Consider the following 23,327-nt stretch of genomic DNA (forward strand, 5'->3'; position numbering starts at 1 on the left):
CGAGATCGACGTTGCTTCGATCGAGAGCATGGTTTAACGCACGTTACGGTGCAGGATGCATGTGGCAGTGGATATCAACCCCAGCAAAGACGAGGGTCGGAGCAGGGCATCGAAGGTTTCCATCCTTGGGAGCATCGAAGGTCGAATGGATGTACGACGGAAGTTTGGGATCCTCTTGTGTGGATTTTGACAATCTAAGGCCCCATGAAGACTGTTTCCTGCGCAGTGGTGACACAGTGTGGGCTGGTGGTTCCTGTCTCGACCACGGCTTGGAGATGTTGTCAAGTTGCAGGTCCTCTAAGCCCCGTCGCCGTGAGCTTCCAAAATTGGCTATTTTCTGGCGATTCCGGCTCGCCTTCCGCTGACCCTGCTGGCATCCATCGTGACACCGGTGGGTGTTGATGAGGCCAGGGTCTCATTCGGTTAGCGGTTCCGGTGAAAGGGGACGGGTGGGGGATGTTCATTGAGGTCAGCCACGCCGTTCTCGCGCAGCAATCACGGTTTGACCATGACCCAGTCCTTTTTCTGTCCCCTTCCCTTCTGTTGTGTTTCGCGCCGGAACTTGCCGAATCAACGAACCGCGTCCGGCCTCGAGCGATGAAGCACGTTTGAGGATGATGGGGGCTGGGCTTGGAAGTTAGGCAAGTTAGGCTCTCGAAGTGAGACGGAAGAGAGGGTTTGTGGAGCAGAGGTCTGGTTGCACCCCCCAACATGCCCACTTCGGACGACCCTGGGCCCGGGCGATCGTCAACATCCTATCACACCAGGAAATTAGACTCAGGCTGGTGCCGGCTCCCATTCGCTGCCTGCCGGTCGTCACAAGAGGCTCCGTCCCAAACGAGCTAGTCGGCTGGTGCGCACCCCGGGAGTCTCATCCCTTTTTGGAACCCGTCAAGTGCGCACGTTGGACCCCCTTGAACGGGATGGCCGTTCTGCTCGAGGCCTGGGCGTGCGGGTGGTTGCAGACTCCAGTTGCACTCCTATGAGTCTGCGCGACAGTGCGGAAGTGGTGATGTGTGGGTTGGTAGTTGGTGAGCTCGCAACATCGGGACGAAGAGGGAAGGAGGAGCGACGAGGAGCGGAGAGAAATGGTCGATTTAGGAGATCGGTTTCCATCTTTGGATGAGATCCGAAAGTCTTTCCGGGGATTTTCCTGCGAGAGTGAAATCCAGGTTGGGGTCGAGTTCTCGGGAATTGCAAAACCAGGGAAGCCCCTCCATCCTTAGCTTCTCGAACCTCCATGGCGTAATGAGAACCAGCAAACCGCCTAAGCTCCCAGCACAATCTTTTGTTTTCACGCAAACTCTCGTTAGCCTGCTGAGACCCCTCCCCGGCCCATTGTTTACCTTGACAAGCCAATTCTTGACCCAGCGCTTCGGGGACCCTGGTCTTCCCGAGGCCGCGAATGTTGGTTTGTTGGTTTTTTTGGTTAGATCCACGGGTTTCGGTGCTGCGTGCTGCTGCTGATGGCTTCTCCAGAAATCGTTGATTTGCTCTGGTCGGAACTTTGAAACGAGTCGAAAATAAACGAGACGCACATGCACAGAGATGACAACCAGTGGCCTGTCTCGAGACATGTGTAACCAATCTTGCCCGAGCCGCCTTGCGTTCCTTTGCAGACGGTTGGTGGAGGTGCGGGAGCCCGGCAGGGTGCTGTAAGGTGCGGGAGAGTGCGGCAACCATTGGCCTGTGTGCCCTGTGCATGTGCAGCCAGCAGCCAGCAGCTTGAAAGATTTGTGTCAGTGCTTTGGCATTTTTAATTCTGCTTTCCCCGATTCGTGCTCCACAAGAATGGATGGAGGGGAGGAACGACTGCAGGCCAGGCCGCTGTTCGCTTTTCGGCAGGCTCTGCAGGGCATCCCACATTCTCCACTTTCTTGCAGCTTGCGGGTGGCTCGTGTCGAAATGTGGAGTATTCATACAGAACCCAGGCCGCCCAGATCCGCCCAAACCTCCTTGGGGCCTTGTATCGCATGTACAATACAATCTCACTTCCGGCCCGGTGTCGCATTTTGGGGGGGCATTGTTCTCCTTCTTTTCTCGACTGAGCGACGAGGGTGCTGTTGCTGCTTTCACGCACTTTTTCACCTGCGGCTCGTGACGCCACCTTTTCGAGTTCTCTTCTTTCATCTGGTCGAGTCTCGACTTCGAGAACTCCCAGATTCCACACGCTCTTTTTTCCCCTTCTTCAAGTTGCGCGATACGATACCCCGGTTTCCTTTCCTTACGCGCTTGCACTATTTTCTCTTCCAGTCTCTCTCTAAGAAACGCCAGCCGGGACATTCCTTCTTCGGGCACTTCCATTACATCTATACCTATTTATCACTAGGTACACTATCGACTTGTCTGGGGCTAGAGAGGTACGTGCAACTACGATCGCGCCAGCGACGATTGCGAGGCCCAATTCGCCTCAGCTCCTCTCCAACCAACATTGTACTGACTGAGACATCTTGTAGAAACTCCGAGCTTCCGCGATTTGTGAGCCCACCTAGCGAGATCGCCACGAACCGCTGTTCGTCCCATCTTGCGGTTCCACCTCGTGGCAGGCCGGGAACTTCAAACCAAAACCGTCGACTCGAATCTCCTAGCGGCAAACAACAAGTGGTTCTTTATCTCATCACTCTCCTCCTAGGCTACACGACACCTGGCTTCCGCACCTTGTGAGTCGCTTCTCGACTTTGGTGACCCCCGGTTTCGCTTGCAGCTCAAGTTCGCATGTTGTCTCGCCCAGCTTGGGTTAGTCGGGGTTCCCCTATTTCATAAGACGCATGTTATAGCTTGAATAATATTGGAGTGACAGCATTGCTGATTGGCCAATTGCGACTAGGATTGGCATCGAAACCGATGGGGATATTGCATGGAATCAGCGCCGACACCGACACCGACGACGTGCGACTTGTGAACTAGTGCCATCCGGGTCTGTCGCAGACCGTTTGGCCACCCGTGGTTGTGCATGCATTTCGTGCTACGGGGGGCTGTTTCGAGCATTGACGGTTCGGCTGAGCTTCCGAGCTTGGGTCGTCCCGTTGCATATTGCTTCACCTTGAAACAAGGTCCGATAAGCTGTCCTGGGCCAACAAGGATCATCGCAGTTGAGCTCAGCCTCTAACTATCGGCACATCACTAACACGCACACACGCACCCACCGCTCATCTGGAAACGATTTGAAGCGCCTCCGATAGTGGAAATGACCTGAGTTCTCCGTTGGGTCAAGTAAGAGACGGTAATCTTTGTCATTTCACGAAGTTAATACGCCGCACTCATAATGGCCGTGTGGGAAACCGAAGACGAATCGACCGGGCCGGCGGCCCCGCCGACGCCCATTGACACACCTCACCGACCCCTCTCACGGACGGTTTCGCGCGGCTCGCGAAAATCAGGGAGGTCTATTACGCCCACCGGAAAGAAGGGCAAGAGTCGTTCCCCTCCACCCCTCCCTGGGGACAAGAGCGAGAGGGGGTCCAAGAGGTCTTCCAGGGACGTCACCAACGATGAAAACATCAGTATTTTGGATCCACGTCGTTTCACGCCAACGCTCCATGCGAGTTTGGTTTCCGAGATCCTCTCCCTCAGGCGAGATCAGGAGGAGAAGTTGAAGATCATCGAGAGCCTTGAGACGTCGCTACACACAGTGCGGGAGGAAACGGAGACACTGCAGTCTTCGCTGTCAACAACAGGGAAGGAAAGCAGGTCATTGAAACGGCAACTCTCCTTGCTGGAAGGGGGGACGTCGTCTGCGCTTGGTGAACTGGCGAGAGAGCGTGATGAAGCCATCGAATCGGCGTCCGAAGCGCGGAAGCGGCTCGAGACAACACAAAAGAAATTGCGGAGCCAAGAAGAGGACTCGCAGCGTGTGCATGAGCAGTGGGCGAAGGAGAAGGACGAGTGGGAGGAGGAGAAGCGCAAGCAGGAACGGAGAATCCACGTCGCCGAGACACGACTAAAAGTCGTTTTGGAGGAGGTTGCCGCGTTCCAGGCTGCGCAGGCAGAAGGCCAGGATGCGGCCACTATTGGCGGAGAGAGCGATGGGGAGGAAAGCGTAAAGGACGATGCTGCCAGTGTCAGGAGTATGAGCCTCACGAACAGCATTCGGTTTTCGGTCGCCAATAGCATCCTCAAGGCAAATGGGAACTCGCTGGCTGATGAGCTGGGATTCGACGGCGGTTACGACGACGAAAGCGACTACGGCGGCCGGGACAGTGTCCTATCGAAGGGCCACATGCGAAACTTCAGCCGAGACAGCCTTGCCTTCAGAACCCACCAGCGACACCGGAGCAATGACAGCGTAAGGAGGCCTGGCAGCGTGGCTCGTGGGAAGCTGGCCTTCAATCCCGCTGCGCTCGAGAGACTCGAGGACGGGATTATCAAGGAGGACGACGAAACGGTGCCGCCTGCTCCTCAAGTCAGCTACGTCGACACCGGAATTCAGTACTCCCCGCCCCCGTCTCCTAAAATTGTCCCTTCAAAACCGCCGACCCCAGAACTATCGTCGCTCCTGCAAAAATACGAGAGGCTCAGTAGTCTCGACGGCCCTCCTCGTGCTGAGCACGAAATCGAGGCGAACCAGCGAAGGAAGAGGGTGAGTGTCGCTCAGCCGCTTGCTATCAAGACGCTTGGAATGCACAACTTGATGGTCAACGGTTCGTCTCAAACAGCCGAGGAGCCATTGAGTCCCCCGAGGACGCCTAAGACGCCACTGCAGGAGACACCCCCACCACCGAGACCTAAGACGCCGGCCATGGTTTCTGCTTCCACGCAGACCGATAATGTGCCACCACCACTTGATCCCTCGCTCCTTGAACTACCAATGCCCATTCCTAGCATCAGCATCATTCCCCCAACTAGTCGACCGAGTTCACCCCGCGAGCCACGCCTTCCTCAACTCACCAAGGATTTCGGATGTCAAGTGTCGATACAGACCACAATATCTACAACGTCGTCGGGGATGCAGACGGAAGAGATTCGGGTTGATCAGCGACTGGACAGGCTCCCACCGCACCTCCACCCGTCCGCTATTACATCGCGGCCGTCTTCGCCTGCGCTTGGTGTTGTCGAAGTTGCCATGGAGGGCACCCGGCATTTCACACCGATTCCCGGAAACTTGCCACCGCGGAACCCGCGACGACTGACATCCAAGCGAAGCTTGACAGATATGCCCTCGTCACCCCCCATTTCCCCTTCCATCTTGGAAGAAGAAACCCATGATCTCTACCCAGGAAATAACGATGACGGCCCCCTTTCGAGTCAGAATGCGCCCATGCGACGGCCGCCGCGGATTAGCAGCCTGTTTGCCGGTTTTGATGGAAACAGCTCTGACGAGGTTGACGAATTCATGGACGCTGACCTGACCGACTCGGAATACCGCACTGCGCTTTCTGCGCCGAGACCTAAGAACGGGTCGAACCGTGGGGGCAAGCGGAACTCGATAGGAACCGTTACGTCGTCGGAGAACGCCTTCTCACCGAAGGCTAGCAGTCGTTTCTTTTCTCCTGGGTCTGAGGATGGCGAAGCGTACGATTCGGTAGCCTACCCGCCGCATGACATGCGCGATACGGGTTTCGGCAGGCGGAGTTCGAGACGCGGAGGACGGCCTTCAGTTTTTGGTACTAAGCCCAGCGTCATGCGCCGGACTGTTATGATCCAGAACGGCATCGCTTCGCACCAAAGGGCCAGGAGCCCGAGTCTGACGGACCCCAAGGAGCCCCCATTCCCGATCCCGACACGCGCTAGTTCCAGGCAACCTCCCGTGAGCATCAGTGCCCCGAGCGATGGGCGCACCAGCCCGAGCAGAAGTTCAGACGTCTGGTCGAGGCGAGGCTCGAACCGCAGCCACTACCGCGCCAGCAGCATCCGCAAGGTGCGCTCGGCGGCGGTTCTCCCCCGAAACCAGAGGTACCGGCGGCGTGGAAGTCGCTCGCCGCCAGCGTTCGGCCCCTCTGCGGAAGCCCCCGAGAGCCCCAGGCTGCCCCCGTTGCCGAATAACGATATCACGGCGCCGCGCACCAGGGATGGGTATATGACGCCGAGATATCGGAGCCACAGGTCCCAGCCGTCGACAACAACGGCGAACACGGCGGACACCGCTGCAGCGTCGCAGGCCGCCTCGACCCAGCCCCCACCGTGGTGGACACGATCGCCCAAACCATGGTGGGCGAATGGATGTTTAAGTATGTGCGAAGGCGCAAGTCTTTTGGTGTTGCGGACACCAAGGGCGGCGATGACAACAGCAATGACCGTCATAAGAGATGGGTCTGGCTCGCGCCCTACGAGCGCTCGATTCTCTGGAGCAGCAAGCAGCCGGCTTCGGGGAGCGCGCTGTTGGGCAAGGCTGGCCGCAAGCGTGAGTGAAGAATTCTCCGAGTACACAGAGTTTCCCTGCTGACTGCCGAATAGTGGTAATTCAATCTGTGTTGGATGTGAAGGATGACAACCCCCCTCCGAAGGGGACCGCCCAGATCTTCAATAGGTCGATTCTCATCTTGACACCGCAGCGGGCGCTCAAATTCACAGCCGCAAACGCCGAACGCCACTACATCTGGCTGACATCGCTCTCCTTTTTGGCACACTCTAACCAAGCCATACCCGATACCTTGGCAGTACCGCCGTCAAAACCTTTGGTCGAGCAGTACGAGCTACCGAAGCCTAAGCGGCGAGCCATTCGCGATTCCATCCGCCTCACCAAGGCCAAAACAGCCGTGATCAAGTCGGATCCGGTAACAGCAGACTCTCACTTGGATAGTGCCCCGCCCAACATCCCTAGCTTCCGACCCCCTCCGGTGCCGGAAATCGTCTACAAAATGCCCACGCATACGCGGGATGCGTCAAAGGACACTGCCGAGCCCCCGGCCATTGCTCGGTTTTCCAACCAAGGCGCCATTCACGGGCGCAAGCGCAGCAACACTGGCAGCCACATCCCGCCTCCCCTCTCATTCCGAGGCTTCTCCGGCCCCGCCGGAAGCGGTGGGTCTCACACGGCGTCGAACAGCACGGCGGGCAACAGCGTCATGACCGCCGGGTCGTCGGATCTCTACAGCAACGCCGGCGCCAGTGCCGTCACGGGGTCGAGCGGCATGACATGGGCGACGCCCTCGGTGCGCACGTCGGAGGCCTCGAGCCGGCCCAGCGGGCCCGTCATGAACAACTTTTTCGACGCCATCGGCACGGTGCGCATGGAGGCCTTTATCAGCCCCCTCGCGTTCAATGAGACGCCCTACGAGCAGGACGACTTCCGGCAGGTGACGCGGCGGCGAAGCAAGGAGCTCCGCCGCCGGGCCAGCCGGGGCAGCCGCCAGCGCGACAGCTACCAGAGCCGCACCACCCGCGCCACCGACGACCTGGACGAGTGGTACATGCGGGATGATCCCTTCAGGGGGTTCTAGGGGCGCCTTCTCTTCTTGATCTTGTTTCCCCTCTATATATTGTGGCACACGCTGCTGTCCCGTCACGACTGACGCTTTTACTCTATTTTCTTAATTTTTTTTGTTAATCCGAAAAAGGTCTGCTGAGGGTCTTAGCTTTTTATGACCGGCATGTGTTGTCGTCCCTATCGTGACAGGGGTGGATTTTTAAAACTTCTTTTCTACGGTATTTGGACTTCATGGCTGGTCGAAAGCAAGCATAGCACCGCTGGGGGGAGGGTATGTTTTATACCAGCCCGTTTTGATTGTGATACCATTTGTCAGTGGAGTTGTTGAGACTGGCTCCCGTTGTATATTTATTACGTTCCGGTTTCTTTTCAGTCCCCTGCGGGGCAGCCGAGGGCGACGTGAGCGGTAGAGCTGGCGACGGCATTCATCGACCGGTTGAATATACTGGTTATGTTTTGCATCTTGGAGAGCAAACCAAATTCAGTTCCCTCGCCCTTTTGTTTTGGTGCTTTGGTGAGGGTTGGTTGATTTATGAAATCTTGACTTGGGACACAGAATGTGCTTAACCTATACAAAGACGTAGTAGGAAAGGGGAGGTCTCTTGAAGGTTGCTTGCGCTTCTGTGCCTTCCTTCATCCTTGCGTGCAAGTGTCGGTTTGAGACGGAAATGCGCCCCTAACCCTTATCGATCACCAGCCCCGCCATCCCCCACCATACTTTCATTCCGAAAGCTTGTCTAGAACTGGCTTGCACCCAACCTACCTCCTACCAAACCAGCCCACCATGTCCTCGCCAGCAGAACCCGCCACCATGGAGGAGTCCCTCGAGCAGATGCAGGCGCGGCACAGAAAGGAGCAGCGCGACCTCCAAGGGCGCGTCACCAGCAAAAAGAAGAACGCGACCAAGAAGACGCGCAAGTTTGTCAACGACGAGTGCGCCGAGCTCGAGCGCCAGCTCAAGGAGCGGCAGGGCGAGGAGCTACGCAAGCTGTCAGGGGAGGCCGATGAAATCGCCGAAGACGACGACGACAACAACAACAGCGATACCAACCAACCCACACAACCACCCCCCACAGCAGCCACCACCACCGCCGACGACATCACCCAAACCCTCTCCACCACCACCCTCTCCCCCCAGCAACCACCCCCCCAACAAAAACGCAACCGCCAAAAAGCCCGCCTCGCCCGCCGCGCAGCCGAACAAGAAGCCGCCGTGCAGCAAGCCGCCGAAGAAGCGGCCGCCATGCCGGACCGGCGCACCCTAGAGCGGCGGGCCATGGAGCGTGTGTTTGAGGCGCATGGGTTGCGGGAGCTTGAGATTGCGCCGGATGGGCATTGTTTGTTTTCGGCGGTGGCGGATCAGTTGGGGGTGGTGGGGGTTGGGATTTCTGGGGGAGAGGGGGGTGGGGAGGGGGAGGGGGATGTGGGGGGGGGGAATGCTGGGGGGAAGGGGGAGTTGGTGGTGGTGCCGCCGTATCGGGCGGTGAGGTACAAGGCGGCGGATTGGATTGAGGGGCATGGGGATGTGTATGCTGGGTTTTTGGAGGAGGGGGTCGAGGGGTATGTTGGGAAGATCAGGGATACGGCGGAGTGGGGGGGAGAGTTGGAGCTGAGTGCGCTGGCGAATGCGTATGGGGTCGAGATTAAGGTGGTGCAGGGGGAGGGGAGGGTCGAGGTGATTAAACCGGATGTTGTTGCTGGTGCTGGTGCTGGGGAGGGGGATGGGGATGCTGCTGGCGCTAAGGGAGAGGGAGAGCCCAAGACGTTGTGGTTGGCGTATTATCGGCATGGGTATGGATTGGGGGAGCATTATAATTCTTTGAGGAAGGTCGAGGCATAGGGGAGGCCATGGTTGAGATGTGGCATCATGGTCTAGGCTGACCGCTTCTAGGGGTGATGGGTATACCCGTGTCAGTGTGACGTTCGAGATAGTGCGTGTGGTCCCGATATTAACATGTGAGCTGTTGGACTCACAAGTGAACCATAGAGTATATCCGTGGTTTATTCGTATTAGAAGTGTATATAGATTACCTCATGCATTTGTGTTACGATCTGTTACTCTTTTCTATAACTGCCGTCCGAAGCTTATCTATTCACTGAAGTGAGTTTTCCCGTCATCTGTGGTTGGTTGCACGAATTAGTTGCGTTTGCACTCGCACATTCCAGGTTGGGACGACCCCCCCCCTAGCCTGAGGCCCGAGTTGATGGCCACCGGAGGTGCGGGACGATGTGGGGCTCGCCTGCCTGGGCTGCTTGTGTCATCGTCGGTCACTGCCAAGGACTTCAGTTAGGTTCTGCAGACCCCCATCTCCAAATCTGCGATTTCACCGCTGCGTGAATCCCTAATTTTCTTTTCTTCCTACAATATCCATCTCCTCGAGGCAGAAGAGCCCACTTCCACCACATCATCCTGTACCTCACAAAATACCGGTCCGAGCCCGCAGTGTCCTGGGACTCCCTCCACCGCCGATTTTACCCCACACCCCACCTCCGGGCTTGCTTTGCAGGCAGCCTAAGTGCCACCTTTGCGACTTTGACCTAACGTGGTTATCTTTCGATACAACATACCTGCGGGCGCAGAGATAAAACAAAAAAGTTGACACGACTGAGGTCGATCAACCGACAAGATGTTAAAGATATGGTCCATGGTAGACTATCACCGGGCCAGGTCGCATGATAGCGGGATGGAGGTTGCTGACGGCCAAACAGAAAAAGCAGCAGCAGCAGGCTGAGAATGCCGCCGAGGGGGGTTCGTCAGCGGCGAAGAAGAAGAAGGTGACAGCGGCGCAATTACGGGTGCAAAAGGGTGAGTGTCGTCCTGGGTTCCCTTATCAGCTACCTCCTTCTGCCCCCTTCTTATGGCTAACCATGCCCCCTCCCCCCTAGACCTCTCGGAACTTTCCCTCGGCAGCACAATGTCGACCGACTTCCCCGACCCAGACGACATCCTTTCCTTCATCCTCTACATCGAACCTGACGAGGGCATGTACAAGGGCGGCCGTTTCAGCTTCACGTTCAACATCACGCCGTCCTTCCCGCACGAGCCGCCGAAGGTGCTCTGCCGCGAGAAGATCTACCACCCAAACATCGACCTCGAGGGCAAGGTGTGCCTGAACATTCTGCGCGAGGACTGGAAGCCGGTTCTCAACCTGAACGCGGTGATCGTGGGGCTGCAGTTCCTGTTCCTGGAGCCCAACGCCAGCGATCCCCTCAACAAGGAGGCGGCCGAGGACTTGAGGAACAACCGGGAGGGGTTCAAGCGGAACGTGAAGCAGGCCATGGCCGGCGGGAGCGTGCGCGGGGAGACATACCAGCGGGTGCTGATTTAGGCTGGGTTCCCTGGGATGGTCTCCGGGAATGGCCAGGCGTACTACTACCTGGCCGGTGAGGATGATGAGCCGGCTCATTGAGAACCGCAGGGACGCGCCGGAGGAAGCTGGTGCCGCGCGCAAGCATGTCGCCGTTCCGACCGGCCGAAAACTGCCATTGCCACTCAGGTCCGGCATGGGGTACGAGGAGGGCCCGGAGCCGGCTGCTGGGGGTTGGGGAGCGAATGATACCTGTGCCTGCGGCGGAGCTTGGGGGGGAGAGGAGGGGGGGTGGCGACATGGCAGCGATTAGATGTGAGCGTCTTGCGACGCCAATGATTATGGCTACGAAACGAATTGATTAATGATGACTTGGGCGTCGGTCGGGCTGAGTCGTTGGTTTCATAGGACTGTGTCGTCTATTTGTTGCGCCTGCGACCGGGAGACCATGTCTCGATGTCAACTCTTTTGCCTTCTACTTCCTTTCTCAACTCTTGGTCACGTCCACCTCGGCCCATGATTACCTAGGTAGGTATCCAGGCCGCACCGGAGACAGGAGAAAGGCCGGACCCGGGCAAACAAACTCTGGCTGGATGTTTCAGAGTCATCTTTTTCCACGGCAATTGTACGGGGGAACGTGGCATCGCATGTGCCTTGAGTGAGTCAGCTCGGCCATGTCATCGGCAACTCCAAAGGTACAAACGAATAACTCGGCGCCGGTAGTCTGTCCGGTTGTCTGGGTGGGTGGAATCCTCGGTCCGGTCCACTTTGTGCGCTCCGGAGCCGCTGCGAAGCTCCAACAGTGTGCCAAGAGGCGGCGGCCCCGCAGAGGTATTGGAGTGCTCTGGCGCTGTTGTCGCATCCCTCCTGCCCCAGATCGACGTGCCCAATGAGGGGTGAGGCAGAGTGAGCAATACCCCACCATAAAGCCCCACAAGCCAGCAGCGAGAAGCCCCGAAGTCGGTGCAAGCTGGCCTGGCTCGCCTGGCAACGAGGCCAGAAAGCAAAAAAATCTGACTCGCAAGCTCCGATACCAGCAGCGGGACGGAGACGGTCAAGCACCTCATAAAGCTATTTTGAACCCTCAAAAGCCCACATCTACCTTCCCAAACCTCCCCATTCCCTCCCATAACCCCTCCCCCCCCATCCCCACTCCTCCTCCAATTTACATCACAATGGCCTCCCGCAGCTTCTCCAAGGCTCTGCGCCCGTTGGCGCGCCAATTGGCCACCCCCGCCGTGCAGCAGCGCACTTTCATCGCTGCTGCCGGTGCTGTGCGTGCCTCGGCCGTCGCTGCTCGTGTTGCCGCCACCGTTCCTGCCCAGCAGCAGCAGGTGCGTGGTGTCAAGACCATGGACTTTGCCGGTTCCAAGGAGGATGTTTATGGTGAGTAGTAGCACCCCCGGCCGGGTTGCAATGGGTTGTTGGTTGTTGGGCTCGGTTACTGATGAGTTGGGTTTTTCCTTCATGCAGAGCGTGCCGACTGGCCCCAAGAGAAGCTCCTGGTGAGTCACCATCCACTTACTATTTTGGTGTGAGCCAGAAGGACACTTGTTAATAATTATTCCACAGGAGTACTTCAAGAACGACACCCTCGCCCTCATCGGCTACGGCTCGCAGGGCCACGGCCAGGGCCTCAACCTCCGTGACAACGGCCTCAACGTCATCATCGGTGTGCGCAAGAACGGCAAGTCCTGGGAGGACGCCATCCAGGATGGCTGGGTCCCCGGCAAGAACCTCTTCGAGGTCGACGACGCCATCTCCCGCGGCACCATCATCATGAACCTGCTCAGCGACGCCGCCCAGAGCGAGACGTGGCCCGCCATCAAGCCCCAGATCACCAAGGGCAAGGTACGTACATGATACAACACGGCCATGAGCCGGGGGAGTCCTTGTCCAAAAAGGGCGAGGGGGAGATGGACCATGCTAACATGTGACACCAGACCCTCTACTTCTCCCACGGCTTCTCGCCCGTGTTCAAGGACCTCACCAAGGTCGAGGTCCCCACCGACGTCGATGTCATCCTCTGCGCCCCCAAGGGCTCGGGCCGCACCGTGCGCTCGCTCTTCCGCGAGGGCCGCGGCATCAACTCGTCGTTCGCCGTCTTCCAGGACGTGACCGGCAAGGCCAAGGAGAAGGCCATCGCCATGGGTGTGGCCATCGGCTCCGGCTACCTGTACGAGACGACGTTCGAGAAGGAGGTCTACTCTGACCTGTACGGCGAGCGCGGCTGCCTGATGGGCGGCATCCACGGCATGTTCCTCGCCCAGTACGAGGTGCTCCGCGAGAACGGCCACAGCCCCAGCGAGGCCTTCAACGAGACCGTCGAGGAGGCCACCCAGTCGCTGTACCCCCTGATCGGCGCCAACGGCATGGACTGGATGTTCGAGGCCTGCTCGACCACCGCCCGCCGCGGCGCCATCGACTGGACCCCCCGCTTCAAGGACGCCCTCAAGCCCGTCTTCAACCAGCTGTACGACTCGGTCAAGACTGGCGAGGAGACCAAGCGCTCGCTCGAGTACAACTCGCAGCCCGACTACCGCCAGCGGTACGAGGCCGAGATGGAGGAGATCCGCAACCTGGAGATCTGGCGCGCGGGCAAGTCGGTCCGGTAAGTTTTTTTTTGGTGCTTAATACCTACTTTGATTGAACATTGTGCTAACTCCCAATGTGTAGCTCGCTGCGTCCCGAGAACCAGAAGTAAGGGGTCGGTGTTGGGATGGTGTTTTCTTGCTCGGGAACAGTTAGATACTCTGGCTTATGGGACGGTTGGGCTGTCGCCTGCCGAGGACGGGATACCTCGGGGGGGTCATCAAAAAGCCTTGCTTCGCGCTGCAATTTCGGGTTAATGGGGGTTCAGCTGTCGCTTGTACATGTACATATACTCTAGCTGATGGCGGTATTTGATTTGGCTGGGCGGTGTCTTGCAACCTTGTGTGTGTTTTTTTTGGGGTTTGTCTTCTATCTCTTCTCTCTTCTCTACCTTGTCTCCTCCGTCTACCCACTCCTCTCTCCTACCCACTCTTGCCTCCTACCCTCCCCCTTTCCTACCTCATCCACCCTAAGCAATCAACTCCCCCAACTTATCCAGACTCACATTCCCCCCCGAAAACACCACCCCCAAATCCCACCCCTTCTCCCCGCCCTCCCTCTCCACCATCCCCCTAAACTCCTCATTAAACAACGCCACCGCCAACCCCACCACCGCACTCGGCTCCACCACCACCTTCATCCGCTCATACACCAACCTCACCGCCTTCCGAATCTCCTCCTCACTAACGCTATACGCCCCCTTCACCAACCCCCGCTCATAAATCACCCCCCACGGAATCGGCCCCACCGGCGTGCGCAGCCCGTCCGCGATCGTCGTCGTCGTGACGCTGTCGATGCGCGCGCCGGCGAGCAGCGAGCGCCGCAGGTCGTCGGCGCCTTCGAGCGAGGGCTCCGCGCCGAACACGAGGATGCCGGTCCCCTCGCAGGCGAGGGCTGTGCCGGAGAGGAGGCCGCCGCCGGAGCAGGGGGTTATGATGGCGGTGAGGGTGTGGCGGGGGGGGAGTTGGGACTGGAGTTCGAGGGCGGCGGTTCCTTCTGTTGGGGGGTTAGTGGGGTGTGTTTGGGAGGGGGGGTTGGGAGGGGGTGGGTGGGGGATATGGGATGTGGGATGGCGAAAGGGGGGTGGAGATGGGGGGTTATGGAAAGATGGCACAGATGGGAGGAATGGATGGGCTAAAAAGGGGGCAACTCACGACCGAGGATAATATCCGGGTGGTTGTACGGCGGCACCATGCGCGCGCCCGTCTCGGCAATCACCTTGGCCACGGTCGCCTCGCGGTCCGGCGCGTTGGGGCCCGAGAAGGTGATGTTGGCGCCGTAGGTCCGCGTCGCGGCGATCTTGGCCGGCGACGCTGTCGAGGGCATCACGATGTGGGCCGGGATCTTGGCGATCGAGGCGGCGAGCGACACGGCTTGGGCGTGGTTGCCTTGAGGGGGTTAGCTTATAGGGGGTTCTGGGGGAGTAGGTTGGGGGGAGAGGGAGGGGGGGAGGGTGTAAAGCCAGACCAACTATCAACACAGCATTGACAGTGTAGTGTGAAAGAGGACGGTGTAACTGAGTAAATGAGTCTAAGTGAACCTACCCGAACTGTGCGTGGCCACGCCCTTCTCCCGGCCACCGCCCTCGGCCCACCCCGGCTCCTGCTTCAGCCGCTCAATAGCATGAAAGGCGCCTCTCGCCTTGAAGGCGCCAATCTTTTGAAAGTTCTCGCACTTGAACCAGAAACGAATGACGGGCTTCGCGGGGGTGCGGCCGGCCCACTCGGAGCCTGCCAGCTCGTCCTCGGTCCGGGGCGTCGAGGCCAGCCGGTCGAGGGTCGAGTTGGTCAGCACCGGCGTCTGGTGGATGTACGGCTTGATCAACTCATGGGCAGCCTGCACCGAGGCGCGGGTAAGCGGGAGGGTAGTGGATAGGTCGGCCATGATGGGTGTTGTCGGCGTAGTATTACGGAGGAGGCCGGGTTCGGAGGTTCGGGGGAGAACGGACCGGGGCGGGATCGGACGGGTGGACTCGGGGTTGCAAGTGCCGTGTGGGGTAAACGCCGGTAACGGTGAGGCAGGGGGGGTGGTTTAGCACGTGTCAGGTTGCACGAGAAGAGAAAGCACTGGGGGTGACTTCGGCTGGATCTTAAACACGGAGGAAACGGCCAACATCCAGATTTATATCCACTCCTTTGTGGATATCCCATGGCCTCTCTTCTGACTCCCAAAGGAAGAAACTCGCCGATAACGGAAGGTGACAATGGATTGCCCCATTGCTCACCGAAGAGTCACAACATGACAAGCTAAGGGCGTGAGTGCGAGCGCCAAGTTGATGGTTTCGCTTATACGACAAATACGATAGCAATGGAACGAATGAAGAGATATATCAAGGTAAATATCAAGAAAAAAGAGTAAGAACTCACCAAATTCTACAAGGGTTGAGCCGAGGTCAAGGATGGGGGAGGGGGAAGGGGAGGGGAAAGTGGTTCATGGCTCGGACTTGGTGTTGTGTAAGTGCCTTTACCCGATCGGGTTGCGTTTGAGGGGTTCAAGAAAAAAAAGATAACGCCGTCAGGAACGGTGACCGTTTTCACTCCGGACCCCCGACTTAACGGCCGGAATTCGTCCGGCCGTTTTGGCTCCGCTCGACTCCCTTGCTGGCCGGCTGAGGCCGGTTAAGGCCGGAGAAGAGCGGATCCCCCTGATTCCCATTACATACACGAGTCAGCCACTCCGCCGTGCCATGCCACCATGCCAACGAGGAGGCGGTCGAGGGCTGGGATGGAGGGAAAAGTGCAAATGTGAGGGTATCTTCAAAAAGATAAGATGTCAATAACATGGACTTGCATCATATGGCATTGAGGTGACATGACTCCTAGTTGATTTGTTTTTGACTTATATAGTTATAGTTAACACGGTACATCCATCCCTGTTCGTATCTCTCTAACTTGGATGAAAATGAACCGTACACCCGCTAATACAAGACAGCTTCATGATAGATGTTGACCATCACCAACTCCCTGCCACGTCGGGAATCAACTTCGGATGAGGGACTCGCATTTGATCATGTGGCCTCGCGCCGATGTCATGACAAAGAGAAATGCGTCTCCCCGAAACGAAAGACTGGTTGGCAATCAGGTAGCCGGGGCCGTCGAAAATGAGATGCCCAGAGGCCGGAATCCATTCCGGCCACCGTCTATATAGGCGCACAACTCGACCGCCCAAATTCACATCCTCTCAGCACCAGACAAGCCAACACCGAGATCAACACAGCTCAACTTGGCAGTCTTTTCCACTACTGTTGAATTTCAAAAAATATCCTTCCTCACCATGGGCTCCCTCGGACACGCCATGGCCCCCTACACCGTCCTGAACGACACCCGTCCGGACGACATGTCCCTCCCGGCCTTCATGGTGTCCTCCACACGCGGCTTCCTCCCCCGGATGGACCCCATCGTGACCCTGCCGGCCGAGTTCGACGTGCTCGAGTCCATCCTCCAGCGCATGCCCGTCAAGACCCTCTCGGGCGAGCCTGGCCTGCTGGCCGAGAGCAAGCTGGGCGACACGGTGACCAGGGAACTGCCCGACCTCACCGACGCCGTCGACAAGTACAAGGACAACCTGCCGCTCATGAACGCCCTGTACCGGGACTACTCGTTCCTTGCGTCCGCCTACCTGCTCGAGCCGTGCCACGAGCGCTTCGTCAGGGGCGAGGAGTACGGGTTGGGGAGGGAGGTGCTGCCGGCCAACATCGCGCGGCCCATCGCCAAGTGCGCTGCTCTGTGAGTTCTTTTCTTGCCTCCTCATCCTTTTCAACCCCTTTTCTCTTCCACCACCCCCCCTTTTCCAACCCTCCCCCCCTTCCCAAACCCCCATACCCCATCTCCCATCCAACCCCTAACATCAACCTCAACTAACACCCCCCAGCTGCGGATTCAAACCCTTCATGGAATACGCCGGCTCCTACGCCCTCTTCAACTACCGGCTCGCGGACCCCTCCCTCGGGCTCGAAAGCTCCAACATCCGCCTGATCCGCGCCTTCGAGCACGGCCTGGACCCCTCCTCCTCCGAAGCCGGCTTCGTGCTCGTGCACATCGACATGGTCAAGCACTCAGGCCCCCTCGTCGCCGGCGCAGCCGCCTGCATCGCCGCCGCCACCCCCTCATCTGGGAAAGACAAACGCGACCGCGCCGCCGTCAACACCGCGCTCACCCAAGTCCTCACCGCCCTCCGCAAAGTCAACGCCACCATGGAAACCATGTGGGCGCGCTCGCGCCCGACCCAGTACACCTCCTTCCGGACGTTCATCTTCGGCATCACGGCGCAGTCCATGTTCCCGTCCGGGGTGGTGTACGAGGGGGTGGAGGAGCTGGGGGGGAAGCCGGTGTCGTTCCGCGGGGAGAGCGGGGCCAACGATTCGATGGTGCCGCTGGTGGATAATTTGCTGGCGGTGCCGATGCCCAAGACGCCGCTGACGGAGATTTTAAGGGATTTTAGGAGTTATCGGCCGGGGGATCATAGGGGGTTTTTGGAGTGGGTTAGGGGGGCTGGCGAGGAGGTGGGGCTGAAGGGGTGGGTTTTGGGGTTGGAGGGGGAGGAGGCTGGGGAGGGGGGGGAGATGGTGAGGGAGAGTAGGGCGTTGTGGATTATGGTGCTGGATCAGGTGAGGGAGTTTAGGTGGCGGCATTGGTGCTTTGCGAGGGAGTATATCCTGAAGCGGACGAGTCACCCTACGGCGACGGGCGGGAGTCCGATCGTGACGTGGCTGCCGAACCAGCTGTCGGCGGTGATGGACGAGATGGTGAACCTGCACGAGGCGGTGGGCGGGAACTTGGGGGCTGAGGTGGACGAGATCATGGATCTGGTGGGCCGGCAGAGGGAGATGCTGCGCAAGGAGGTGCAGAAGTTCTGTGAGGAGCGCGGCGTCGAGGCGAATGTGTAGATTAGGTAGTCCGCTTCGGCTTCGGTTTCTAGAGACGTCTGTGTATGTCTAGGCGATGAATCATGAATCAAGCTCCAATATGCAACAAACAACCTGAACGCCGTGTAAATGCAATGCCACTCCCACTCCCCCAACCCCGATGCTCATCAACCTCCCACACAGTACTCCAACCTCATGCTCATCAACCGTTATACATACCCCAATCATCCCCATACACATCAACCGTTATACTCATAACAACCCTCATACACATCAACCATCACCCTCAAACCAACCCCCCCACCACAACCCCCACCCCCACTGCCACCACACCCACCCACCCCAACCTCACCCTCCCCTTAACCCCAACCCCCCCACCATTCCCCGGCAACCCCTTCGCCACACTGGCCAACCCCCCCGTCGCCTCCGCCGCGACACAACTCGCCGCCCCACACTCATACCCCCTCGGACAGCACCCCGCCACCGGCCCGGCCTCACGCCCGCACAAAAACCACCCACTCGCACAGCCCCCCTCCCCCTCCCCCTCACCTTGCGACGGCGCCCCCGCCGCCGGCACAACCACGGTAACCCCGCCGCCATTCACCACCGTGGTCAGCCCCCCCGCCGGCGGCGGGCACGACGCCGTGGCGCAGTCGCGGCCGGTCTGGCAGCAGCCGCCGCCGGCGCGGGCCAGGCAGGCGTAGAAGCCGGTGGGGCAGTAGGTGTTGGTGGCGGTGGGGTTGGGCGGGGAGGAGGTGGGGCGGAAGGGGGCGCCTGCGCCGGGGTTGGTGGTGCGAGAAGAAGGGGATGGGGAGGAAGGGGGGGAGGCGGTGGAGGTGCGGGTGATGGTGGAGGTTATGAGGGGGGCGGAGGTGGAGGGGGTGATGGTGATGATGACGGTGACGACGGTTGTGGAGGGGGTCGGGGCCGAGATGATGCTGGTGGAGGTGCGGGTGAGGGTGGTGAGGGGTGGTGGTGGTGGTGGGTTGGGAGCGGAGCGGATACCTAGGGTGGGTTAGTTAGTAGACTGTAGACTGTAGAGGGGGGGAGGTTGGGTATGAAGGGTGACATACAGCCTACGCCGCGGCAGACAAAGCCCGGGATGCAGCAGCCCCCTCCGAAATTGCTCCCGCAGGGGGTGCTGCCGTCTGCGCATTCAGATATCCCGCCGTTGCAGGTCGCGCCCGCCGGACAGCAGCCCACCGGCCCGAGCCCCGTGTCGGTCACCTCCATGCATTTTTCGCCTTCCCCGCAGCAGCTGTTGGGGAACCCAATCGAGGAGCAGCTGGTTGTCCCACCCGGGCATGCCCACTGGCGTTTCTCGAGCAAGGAGAGGGCTAACACGGCCCGGCGGAAGAGGCTCCCTGCTGGTGATGTGTTCTCGTCTTGGGACTCTGGGTCGGAGAGTAGGGCGAACGGTGGACGGGGGAGTAGCTCTGCCGAGGCGTTGGACCATATCCTGCGAGCATCGTCTTCGTCGTGGACGCCACGAGCTGCTACTGCTGCATGTGGTTGATGTGATGCTGGGGCAAAGGCCTGGTGGTCTCCTCCGAAGGCACAGTATTCGTGGTGGAACTTGGCGCCTTGGTCGGGGGGCATCTTGCGGACAGCCGTGGGCGAGGGTTGCCGCGAGTCAACCTGGGCCTGCTCGCGGGCCTCGATCTGTGCCGCCAGGAGAAGCCATAGCGAAAACGGCAGTGAGCGCATCTTGTTCTTCGGTTTTTGGACTGTCGAGTGACTGCCCAACTTGGGCGCAATTCGTCGTCGGTCGGGGCTGGAATGGGTAAGATCGAGTGTTTTTGAGATTCGGAGAGTCATCAATTATCGCATAATGTCGATTAGTTAGATTTTGCCAGTGTTTGTTTCGTCGTTGCGGCTGTCGGGTGCCAGTTGTCGAGTTCAAAAAGTACGAGTTGTGGCATTGTTGACATTCGGTTGCACCGACGACGATGGTTGGATAAAAATCATCGCCAAGCACGGCGGGCCGCTCACCCCCTGAGTGGTTGGCTGGCGCTGCCCCTGAGAGGCTGCATGACGGGATCTTGATGCAGAGAGAAATTGATCTACGAAATATTTCGAGGTTCCATTGTCATACGCCTTCTTTGAAGTTTAAGGTAGTCATAATCAAGCCATTCAGTGGTGATGTTGAGAGGATCGATTTACTCCTCGAACCACCGTCTATCCAAGTTGTATATGTGTGTATTTTACAAGCAGCTCGACCCTCATACGCCCGCCTTCTATATCGCACTTCTATCCCACCCGTGCACACATGAAGGGTATTCTATCATACACGCCGCCCCATATCATACAGTACCAGTAGCATCACAAACCAGCACCTGACCTCCCTAACAACGAACCACCTACCACAAATCCTCCTTCACCCTCTCCCCACCCCCTCCCAGCCCCGTCAACGCCCCCAAACCCCCCATCTCCCTACTCACCCCACTCAAAAACGCCGAACACAACAACCCCACCGCCACACTCACATTCAAACTATCCACCCCACTCCCGGGCACCGCCAAATTCGGAACATTGACCTCATAATCCGCCTTCTTCACCGCCAACCGACTCAACCCCTCCCCCTCATTCCCCACCAACAACACGCACGGCTCGCGCCTCAACGGATCCGTCTCCGTCACATCCCGCACATCCACATGCCTCCGCTGCCTCCTCTCGCTCGACGGGCCCTCCGCCACGGCCGCGTACACGGCCCAGCCATTGGCGCGGGAGGCATTCAGAAACTCGGGCAGGGACGAGACGGCGAACAGGGACAGCGACTCGGCGGCGCCGGAGGAGGCCTTCAGCGCGACGGGGGTCAGCGGGGCGGAGCCGTGGCGGGTGATGCCGACGGCGGTGGCGCCCAGGAAGCTGGCGGTGCGCAGGATGGCGCCGAGGTTGCCCGGGTCGAGGATCTGGTCGAGGATGAGGACGAGGGGTTTGTGCGAGGCGGAGAGGGTGGGGATGGAGGTTGGGTGGCCGTTGATGGCCGCTTCTTCGGCCGATTGGTGGCCGAGGGTAATGGCGCAGCGCGGGTTGGTGGTGTAGTCGTCGGGGAGGGCCGCGAGGGCGGTGAGGGGGGGTTGCGGGAGGGGGGAGGCTTCGAGGACGAAGCCGTTGTGGGGGCGGGCGCTGGACATTTTGTCGAGGAGGCGCATGCCGTCTTCGCCGAGGATGGTGGTGGGGATGTTTTTGCGCTTGGCCAGGGCGTGGATCAGGGCGTCGTTGGTGGGCTTTTGCCGGTTGGCGCCGCCGTAGATGTAGAGGTGGTAGAGCTGGCGCCGGGAGGAGCGCAGGGCGGCCTCGACGACGGACTTGCCGTAGAGGAACTGGGAGGCTGCTGTCGTGTAGGTGATGGAGAGGGGCGCGTGGTCGGTTCCGGGTGCAAAGGTATCCCGCTCCTGGTGGGATGCGTCTCCGAAATCGCGATCGTGGTCCCTGTCCCGGCGAGGGGAGTCTCTGGGTGCGAAGCTGTCTCGCTCCGGCCGGGGCGCATCTCTGAACCCGCGGTCGGTGTCTCTGTCTCGGCGGGAAAAGTCCCGGGATCCGTCTCTTTCTTGCCGAGGAGAGTCTCTAGGTCTAGCAGAGGTGTCATGGGCCTTGAAAGAGGTGTCATGGACCCTGAAAGCGGTGTCATGTGTCTTAAAAGAGGTGTCGTGGACCTTGTAAGAGGTGTCCCTAGCCTTGGAAGAGGTGTCCCTAGCCTTGAAGGACGAGTCTTTGGAAGCGTCCCCGCTTCCAAAGCTGTCCCTGGCTCGAGAAGCGTCTTTGCCCGTGAAGCTGTCTTGACCCCGGGGAGGGGCGTCTCGGTGTTGACCAGCGGCAGATCTGCCTCCGGCACTGTCTCGACTACGGGATGGAGCATCTCGACGGCCGCCATCACTGCTGGAATGTGCGGGTCGGGATAGCGCGGCTATAAAGTCGGCGGCATCGACCATGTCCTTATCACCTTTTCCGTCCCGACGCCGCGCTGCCTTTCGGACAGTCCGGCGAGGCGCGTGCAAGTCTGGCCGTGATCCGGTGCGTTCAAAGGCCGAGTCTGTGGGCCCGCTGTCTTCCAGCTGTAGAGCCTTCAGTTCCTCGCTTAACTGGCCCGTCTTCATCTTGTAAACCAGGCTCTTCTTGCCGAAAGATGACTTGGGATCGTAGAAGCGGGCCTGGCGCGATTGCGCCTTGGCCTTTTCCGGGTACATGGTGATATCCTTCTTGCCCTTGCGGATCTTGAAATTCGGCCGCTGCTTGGCCAGCTCTTCCCTGGCCTTCTTCCTCTCGGCGTAGTTTAGCCGTTTTCCGCCGTCTGCGAGGTCATTGAACTTATTGGGCCGGGCACCCTGTGGCCGGGCCTTTTCAGACCTTACCAGGCCTCTGTTGATGGCGGAGAGAGAGGCATGTCTTGTTGGGAAAGTCGTGAGTGAGATTCGTGATGTTGAATTGGCGAATAGCGAGGGCCTTGCTGCCCGGTAAACAAGCGATAAACTCATGCCGTCCGATCTCTCGACCAAAAACTGGCGTCTATAAGATCGTGAGGCGTGACGGGTAACTCCAAAATCCTATGTTGAGTGTGTATTGTTGAGTCTGTGTTGGATATTGTATTAAATAATCACAATAGAACCTCGATCCGCTTGAATTAAAATAATGACATGAGAACCGGAGGCGGCTGCCAGAATGCAAATATTCGTCAAAAATTTCAAGATAGGCTAATATCGTTGATGGTTGACCTCGTTGCTTGACTGAAAAGAAAGAAAGTTCAAAAAGAGCCTTCGCTCACAGACTGTTTGGACCCCTGTCACCAAAAAAAGGTTCGAGACCCAGCAACCTGTGGCCAAAAAAAGCCGAACTCGAAAGAGGAGCAAAAAATCAAGAAAGAGACAAAAAAAATAAGAAAAACCAAGAAAAGAAAAGAAAAAGGGAGGGGGGGGGGGGGGGGGGGAGAGAGCAAAACCAATCAAGTAAAATAAATCGAGCAAAGTAAAAAGTAGACTTTGGGTTTCCGAATGACTTTCTTTCTTTTCGTTGTCGAAGGTTTGGCGGTACCTACATTTGGAGTTCGGCTTCTTTTGCCCATGAGCAGCAGCAGCAAACGGACCCAATGTGGAAAGGCCCAGACAACTGAGTTGTGGCCCGCCTATCCGGCCCCGGCACCCAATCGGGAGTCAACCCACCCCGTCACCTTTTCCCTGTTCGCCAGCACAGTGCGTGT

At 58.7% G+C, this 23,327-nt stretch overlaps 9 protein-coding genes across 9 annotated transcripts; 6 read left to right on the plus strand and 3 right to left on the minus strand.

Annotated features, from left to right (window-relative positions):
* The first annotated feature begins 1,684 nt into the window (after positions 1-1,684).
* F5144DRAFT_22751 (uncharacterized protein) lies at positions 1,685-3,156 on the plus strand. Its single transcript, XM_066783184.1, has 3 exons — positions 1,685-2,360; positions 2,457-2,660; positions 2,828-3,156. Exons 1-3 carry the CDS (start codon positions 1,792-1,794, stop codon positions 3,045-3,047), a joined length of 993 nt encoding a protein of 330 aa, XP_066648091.1. The 5' UTR covers positions 1,685-1,791; the 3' UTR covers positions 3,048-3,156.
* Positions 3,157-3,265: 109 nt separating this feature from the next.
* Positions 3,266-7,379, plus strand: F5144DRAFT_597318 (uncharacterized protein; the record flags this gene model as incomplete). Its single annotated transcript, XM_066790865.1, has 3 exons — positions 3,266-6,012; positions 6,090-6,340; positions 6,394-7,379. 3 exons carry the CDS (start codon positions 3,266-3,268, stop codon positions 7,377-7,379), a joined length of 3,984 nt encoding a protein of 1,327 aa, XP_066648092.1.
* A 798-nt stretch (positions 7,380-8,177) lies between these two features.
* On the plus strand, positions 8,178-9,206 carry F5144DRAFT_480423 (uncharacterized protein; the record flags this gene model as incomplete). The annotated part of the gene is made up of 1 exon (XM_066785228.1): positions 8,178-9,206. One exon carries the CDS (start codon positions 8,178-8,180, stop codon positions 9,204-9,206), a length of 1,029 nt encoding a protein of 342 aa, XP_066648093.1.
* A 649-nt stretch (positions 9,207-9,855) lies between these two features.
* F5144DRAFT_22952 (ubiquitin-conjugating enzyme/RWD-like protein) lies at positions 9,856-11,075 on the plus strand. Its single transcript, XM_066783209.1, has 2 exons — positions 9,856-10,172; positions 10,253-11,075. Exons 1-2 carry the CDS (start codon positions 10,040-10,042, stop codon positions 10,693-10,695), a joined length of 576 nt encoding a protein of 191 aa, XP_066648094.1. The 5' UTR covers positions 9,856-10,039; the 3' UTR covers positions 10,696-11,075.
* A 649-nt stretch (positions 11,076-11,724) lies between these two features.
* Positions 11,725-13,596, plus strand: F5144DRAFT_501262 (6-phosphogluconate dehydrogenase). Its single transcript, XM_066786390.1, has 5 exons — positions 11,725-12,060; positions 12,148-12,179; positions 12,247-12,525; positions 12,618-13,285; positions 13,351-13,596. Exons 1-5 carry the CDS (start codon positions 11,850-11,852, stop codon positions 13,376-13,378), a joined length of 1,218 nt encoding a protein of 405 aa, XP_066648095.1. The 5' UTR covers positions 11,725-11,849; the 3' UTR covers positions 13,379-13,596.
* Positions 13,597-13,735: 139 nt separating this feature from the next.
* F5144DRAFT_479386 (tryptophan synthase beta subunit-like PLP-dependent enzyme) lies at positions 13,736-15,150 on the minus strand (the record flags this gene model as incomplete). The annotated part of the gene is made up of 3 exons (XM_066785162.1): positions 13,736-14,262; positions 14,421-14,654; positions 14,811-15,150. 3 exons carry the CDS (start codon positions 15,148-15,150, stop codon positions 13,736-13,738), a joined length of 1,101 nt encoding a protein of 366 aa, XP_066648096.1.
* A 1,172-nt stretch (positions 15,151-16,322) lies between these two features.
* F5144DRAFT_635965 (uncharacterized protein) lies at positions 16,323-18,425 on the plus strand. Its single transcript, XM_066792622.1, has 2 exons — positions 16,323-16,991; positions 17,137-18,425. Exons 1-2 carry the CDS (start codon positions 16,540-16,542, stop codon positions 18,149-18,151), a joined length of 1,467 nt encoding a protein of 488 aa, XP_066648097.1. The 5' UTR covers positions 16,323-16,539; the 3' UTR covers positions 18,152-18,425.
* F5144DRAFT_481429 (uncharacterized protein) lies at positions 18,417-19,729 on the minus strand (the record flags this gene model as incomplete). The annotated part of the gene is made up of 2 exons (XM_066785280.1): positions 18,417-19,135; positions 19,204-19,729. 2 exons carry the CDS (start codon positions 19,727-19,729, stop codon positions 18,417-18,419), a joined length of 1,245 nt encoding a protein of 414 aa, XP_066648098.1.
* A 563-nt stretch (positions 19,730-20,292) lies between these two features.
* Positions 20,293-22,608, minus strand: F5144DRAFT_501271 (uncharacterized protein; the record flags this gene model as incomplete). The annotated part of the gene is made up of 3 exons (XM_066786391.1): positions 20,293-21,324; positions 21,436-21,726; positions 21,790-22,608. The coding sequence occupies 3 exons, from the start codon at positions 22,606-22,608 to the stop codon at positions 20,491-20,493; spliced, it is 1,944 nt and encodes a 647-aa protein (XP_066648099.1). The 3' UTR covers positions 20,293-20,490.
* Positions 22,609-23,327: the final 719 nt, after the last annotated feature.

The sequence above is a fragment of the Chaetomium tenue genome, assembly GCF_020726465.1.
Source record: "Chaetomium tenue strain MPI-SDFR-AT-0079 chromosome Unknown F5144scaffold_1, whole genome shotgun sequence".
NCBI classification, from domain to species: Eukaryota; Fungi; Ascomycota; class Sordariomycetes; order Sordariales; family Chaetomiaceae; genus Chaetomium; species Chaetomium tenue.